Source organism: Eptatretus burgeri, chromosome 2 (assembly GCF_056783735.1).
Source record: "Eptatretus burgeri isolate ZD-2024b chromosome 2, Ebu_testis_v1, whole genome shotgun sequence".
NCBI classification, from domain to species: Eukaryota; Metazoa; Chordata; class Myxini; order Myxiniformes; family Myxinidae; genus Eptatretus; species Eptatretus burgeri.
In genome coordinates, this window is record NC_140962.1 from 34,799,664 (window position 1) to 34,805,301 (window position 5,638).

The 5,638-nt window shown below is 51.0% G+C and overlaps 1 protein-coding gene across 4 annotated transcripts in view; it reads left to right on the forward strand.

The window, feature by feature from the left end:
• The first annotated feature begins 720 nt into the window (after positions 1-720).
• HSPBAP1 (HSPB1 associated protein 1) overlaps positions 721-5,638 on the forward strand; it is a 22,337-nt gene continuing 17,419 nt past the window's right edge. Inside the window, exons 1-3 of one of the 4 annotated variants that reach the window (XM_085867554.1) lie at positions 721-1,266; positions 1,766-1,827; positions 3,129-3,317. In XM_085867554.1, the coding sequence (XP_085723680.1) occupies positions 1,145-1,266; positions 1,766-1,827; positions 3,129-3,317 (373 nt within the window). In that variant the 5' untranslated portion in view covers positions 721-1,144. The other 3 variants (XM_085867560.1, XM_085867568.1, XM_085867564.1) reach the window with 3 other exon arrangements.

Here is a 5,638-nt window from a genome sequence, read left to right on the forward strand (position 1 = left end):
TGAAACATTTAGATATTCCATTGAAGTTTGTTTTGGCGTCAACAGGAAGTCGCTACGACTTCCGGTCACTGAGTTATGTCCAAAAATGTGTTTTCACGTTGTGTGACGTCACGTCGCGACGTTTCGTCCGATTGAGACGGGGTTTGGACGCGGACCGTCTCAGGTGGATTGCCTATCAGGTGTAAAAATATAAGAACGACTGGTCCAGTCGTTTGGGCTGTAGACGACCGGACAAACAGACCAACATACTTGACAAAATCGAAGATTTCGCCAAATGACAAACCGGACGATTACAATATCCCTCCCTCCGGGGGGGGGGGGGTAATAATCCAGGTTCTACCTTTTTCATTGGTCACCCAATATGCTAATTTTTAAAATTTCCGGTCAATTGGATGAAAATTAACGATTTTATGTGACGTTGACCTCAAACCTTTTGATCGAATTATTATTAATTTGTTTTCAAGTTTTCATAAAGCTTTGTTGAAAATTTCATAACAAAAACTCAAATGGTTAAAAAGTCGAGGCCTTGGTCCGACACATAGATGTGATTGCAAAACCCCGTCTTCCGCTGCACGAGGGACATACTAACAATAAATAGAGTGAAATCGTCTTCAGATTGAAAAGAGAAACAGGAAGTGACGTAAGAGCCAAATGGAGACGAAACTGTAACCGGAAGTGACGTGTGAAGCAAAGGGAAGCGAATTTGTGTAAACGGAAGTGACGTATGTTAGCGAGCATGGGCAACTCAGGTGCGATCTCGTTCATTTAAAGATGATCCGAATTAGAAACGCATTTGTGTTTGTAAAAACTCTGTTGGCTGGAAAAGAGTGCATTGACGAAGGACGACCAGAATTGTTATTTCTGTAAAGCATAAAACGCCGATTTAATTCTGTGTGAACGTCATTAGTTTTCTTTGAAGTGATATCCAAAACTAAATCACCATAGCAACCGCGATCTGTTTTGCCCACCTTGTGGTGGTGATTCGGTTGACCCACAGGAATAAAAATGTAGTGCACGGCATCAATGATGTCCTGCAAATGCCAAATGGAAACTCGACCAAGCAATTCCAGGTGTATTTAAAAAAAAAAAAGTCGGTTTTCAAAGTTCGTGTGATGAGGAAAATGTTTGGTTTTTATCTCATTGAATGAGAATGAGGACGAGAACGACAGGAGCACAGACTGCGATCAAATATAAACGGATATCCTGTATGCAGTGGAGGTGGCTTCCGGTGCCTTGTTGGAGAGGAGAGGAAACCCTCACGAGAGTGTAGGACGAAACGTACACGGCATTTCGAGATCTCTTGAAACATTTCGTGCAGTCTTTCCAATTTAACCCCTTTCCGTCGATCCTGGTTCTTTTTTTATTCTTCTTGACGGAGGCTGAAATCGACGCGTTTGGTTTAACGTTTCAAAAATTATTAAAGCATGTTAGGCGGTGTATAAGCTAGAGTATTTTTTTTTGACTATATATTCGAGTTTCGGTGTTGAAAGAATGCTTTTATGACTAAATGAGAATGGGATCTATAACTCGGGATTAAAAAGGCCGACATCGGCAAAACGAGATCGTAATTAGACGTTAAAGTGTTTAAAAGACGATGTTGTTTGTGTTCGCGCGTGCAATGTGTGTTCCTTCAGCAGTTTGCGAAATGTGTGCGCTGTTTGTTTAGTGTTGTTCATTTAAATTTAACATTTACTATCGGAATATCAAGATCATATGCAAGGTTTCATTAACCGGTTTTTTGTGTGTTTTTTTTTTTTGTCTAAAGCCCATTTAAACACTTCGGGAGAGTTATGGCGAAGGTTGAAACGACAAGCGGAACAAATCCTGGTAAACTCGGTAATCGTACCACGTGTTCGAGATGGGGGTGGGGGGGGAGGAGGTGACAGGTGTGGGAAGGAAGAGGTGAGAGGTGTGTCCGGGGGTTGGGGGGGACATACAGGTGGATGGAGAAGGAAAGGGATTACAGGGGGTGGAGAAGGGGGTGGTTTGAAATGGGTGGAGAAGGGGGGTTGGTTTGAAGTGGGTGGAGAAGGAGGGAGTGGTTGGAGGTGGGGGGGGACATACAGGTGGATGGAGAAGGAAAGGGATTACAGGGGGTGGAGAAGGGGGGTGGTTTGAAATGGGTGGAGAAGGGGGAGTTGTTTGAAGTGGGTGGAGAAGGGGGAGTGGTTGGAGGTGGGGGAGTCGTTGGAGGTGGGTGGAGAAGGGAGAGTGGTTTGAAGTGGGTGGAGAAGGGGAGAGTGGTTTGAAGTGGGTGGAGAAGGGGGGTTGGTTTGAAGTGGGTGGAGAAGGAGGGAGTTGTTTGAAGTGGGTGGAGAAGGGGAGAGTGGTTGGAGGTGGGGGAGTGGTTGGAGGTGGGTGGATAAGGGGAGAGTGGTTGGAGGTGGGTGGAGAAGGGGAGAGTGGTTGGAGGTGGGTGGAGAAGGGGGAGTGGTTTGAAGTGGGTGGATAAGGGAGAGTGGTTGGAGGTGGGTGGATAAGGGGAGAGTGGGGGGAGAAGGGGGGAGTGGTTGGAGGTGGGTGGAGAAGGGGGGAGTGGTTTGAAGTGGGTGGATAAGGGGAGAGTGGTTGGAGGTGGGTGGATAAGGGGAGAGTGGTTGGAGGTGGGTGGAGAAGGGGGGAGTGGTTTGAAGTGGGTGGAGAAGGTGGAGTGGTTTGAAGTGGGGGTGGTTCGAGGTCGATGGAGAAGGATGGGTTAGTGGTCAATGAAGATGCGGGGGTGGGGGTAGAGGTGGCTGTAGAAGTGGGATGCAGGGTTTGAGGCAAATGGAGAACGGCAGGGACGAAACTGTTAGTTGTGAGTGGGTGGGGAAGGGTGGGGGAGGGGTGTTGTGTTTGAGGTGCAGGCAAATGCTATGGCAGGGGAGAAGGGGTAGGTTACACAGTTGTGGCCAGGAAGATGGTTCAACATATGGTCTTGTGGAGGTTGGAGGTTTGGTTTTTCATATTGGGTGTCAGTAGCGATTAGAAGTTTGAGCAGGCAGAGGTTGGTGGCTTTGCTGTTGGAGTGTGGGGAAGGTGGGAATTTAGATGTATGTCCAGAAAAGGTTAAAATAAGGACTGTGGGAAGGGTCCTTGTGGGGGTATAAATACACCCTCAGTGAAGCCCTGAGTTGTATCCCGTGCAGAACCCTCTGAATGGCGTCCCTTTCTCCCGGTGGAGGCCCGGGACCTACTGTCCCGCTTGGAGCAGCCTGCTGTTTTCCGTGGGATGGCCACAACCTGGCCAGCACTTGGATGGACGCTAGAACATTTGTCTGAGGTCACTGGGGAACAAAGGCTTCAGTTCCGTCTCGGGAAGATGCAACCTGAAAAAAGTATGCTTTTTAACTTCCATTACTAAGGCCAATCTATAATACTAGCAAATACAACCCATAGCTTTGCTGATGTGTATATTGAGGGGGGGGGTGGAGTGAGTGGAGAGCGAGGAGGAAGGAGGGCAGGGGAGGAAGGAGGGCAGGGGAGGAAGGAGGGCAAGGAGAGGGAGTGAGGAGGAAGGAGGGCAGGGGAGGAAGGAGGGCAAGGAGAGGGAGTGAGGAGGAAGGAGGGCAGGGAGAGCGGAGCGAATAGGAAGGAGGACGGGATGCGGAAAGGGAAGGCAGCGTGAGGGGAGGGCAAGGGCCGGGCAGCGTGAGGGGAGGGCAAGGGCCGGGCAGCGTGAGGGGAGGGCAAGGGCCGGGCAGCGTGAGGGGAGGGCAAGGGCCGGGCAGCGTGAGGGGAGAGAAAGGGAAGGCAGCATGAGGAGGGCATAGGAAGGCAGCATGAGGAGAGGGCAAGATGGATATAACCACTGGCTGAACACGTCTGGAGATGACCAGGTCAGGTATGGGAGCATGTGCCAGAACAGCGCGTCGCTGCGTCCACTTTCCGCCGGTACTCCAGGGGCCTCCGTCTGGCCATCCCCCAGGCAGATGCCAGGCCCATCCCCATCTCCTTGAGATGATGGTCAACCTGCTGCAACCATGAGGCACGTGGTCGGCCCACTGGCCTCCTCCACTCATGAGACTCCCTCGCTGAGAGAATCTGGTGAGCAGGATCAGCGTCAGGAAAACGAGCCACATGTCCATACAGCCGCAGCTGACGCTCACGGACTATGCAGGTAACAAATCTCATCCGAGTCTCTCTCAGCAACCGCTCGTTGGACACAAAATCCGACCAGCGATAGCCAAGGATTCTCCGAAGAGACCTGGTACCAAAGGAATTAAGTCTCCGTCTCAGATCCTTGGTCAAAGTCCAAGTCTCGCACCCATAGAGCAAGACTGGAAGTACCAAGGACCTGAAGACTCGGACTTTCGTCCTCCCACACAGGTACCGGCAGCGCCACACCCCATGATCCAGTGAATCCATGACTCCCCAGGCCCGACCCAGACGTCTATTGACCTCCGGCTCACAACCTGCGGAGACGTGAATATCACTGCCAAGGTAAGTGAATCTATCCACGACCTCAACATCCTCACCACAAACAGACACAGACAGGACAGCAGCATCCAAGATGTCACCGAAAGCCTGGATCTTTGTTTTGACCCAAGAAATCCGTAATCCCAACGGCTCCGACTCCTCATTCAGCACCTCGAGGGCCCCCAAGAGGATGTCTAAAGTCTCCGCAAAGATGACTGCATCATCTGCAAAATCAAGGTCCGAGATCTTGACATTGCCAAACGATGCACCGCAACTTGATCTCTCCGACATCCTCCCAAAAATCCAGTCCATACAAGTGCTGAAAAGTGTGGGGGCAAGTACACATCCCTGACGAACTCCAGTAACAACTGGAAATAAGTCAGAGGCGGTACCACCACACTTCACAGCACTCTCAGTCCAAGAGTAGAGTTCAGACATCAGATCGATCAGTTTCGGTGGCACCCCACGAAGACCAAGAATCCTCCAGAGGACATCCCGATTCACTGAATCGAACGCTTTACAGAGATCAACATAGGCTGCAAGCAGCCCCTGCCGAAACTCTCGTCTGCGTTCAGTGAGGACACGAAGAGCAAGGATACGGTCAATCGTTGACCTCTTTGGTGTAAAGCCTGACTGCTCTGGACGCTGGTGCTCAAGCAGATGGTGGCGAACCCTATCAAGAATTATCCGAGCAAAGACCTTGCCCGGCACTGAGAGCAGCGTCACCCCTCGGTAGTTGTTGCAGTCTTGGCGATCACCCGTCCCCTTTCAGAGAGGGACAAGAGGGCCCCTCTTCCAGTCAGTTGGGATGATGCCTGTGTTCCAGGCAGAGCACAAAACTGCATGCAACGACGCGAGTGCAGCATTTCCACCAGCCTTGAGAAGTTCAGCATGGATGCCACAGATCATGGAGCTTTGCCCCGTTTCAACTGGTTCACCGCAGCCCGTGTTTCCACAAGCGATGGTGGACCACAGTTGATTCGAGGGTCAGCAACAGGGATTGTAACACCCTTGACGTCCAAATCGACAGCTGGGGATCAGCCTGGTACAACCTCTCAAAGTAACCGGCCCAGCGGACCTTCACTTCAGACTCCTCTGTCAAGAGCCTACCACTCTCTGCGCGAACTGCAGTGCTCCGAGGGATGGGCTTGGATGAACGTAATGCGCGAATTCCCTGTGGCGGGACGAGAATCACCTGTCCACAGGTGATGCTCTACCCCTCACAGATTCCTCGCACATA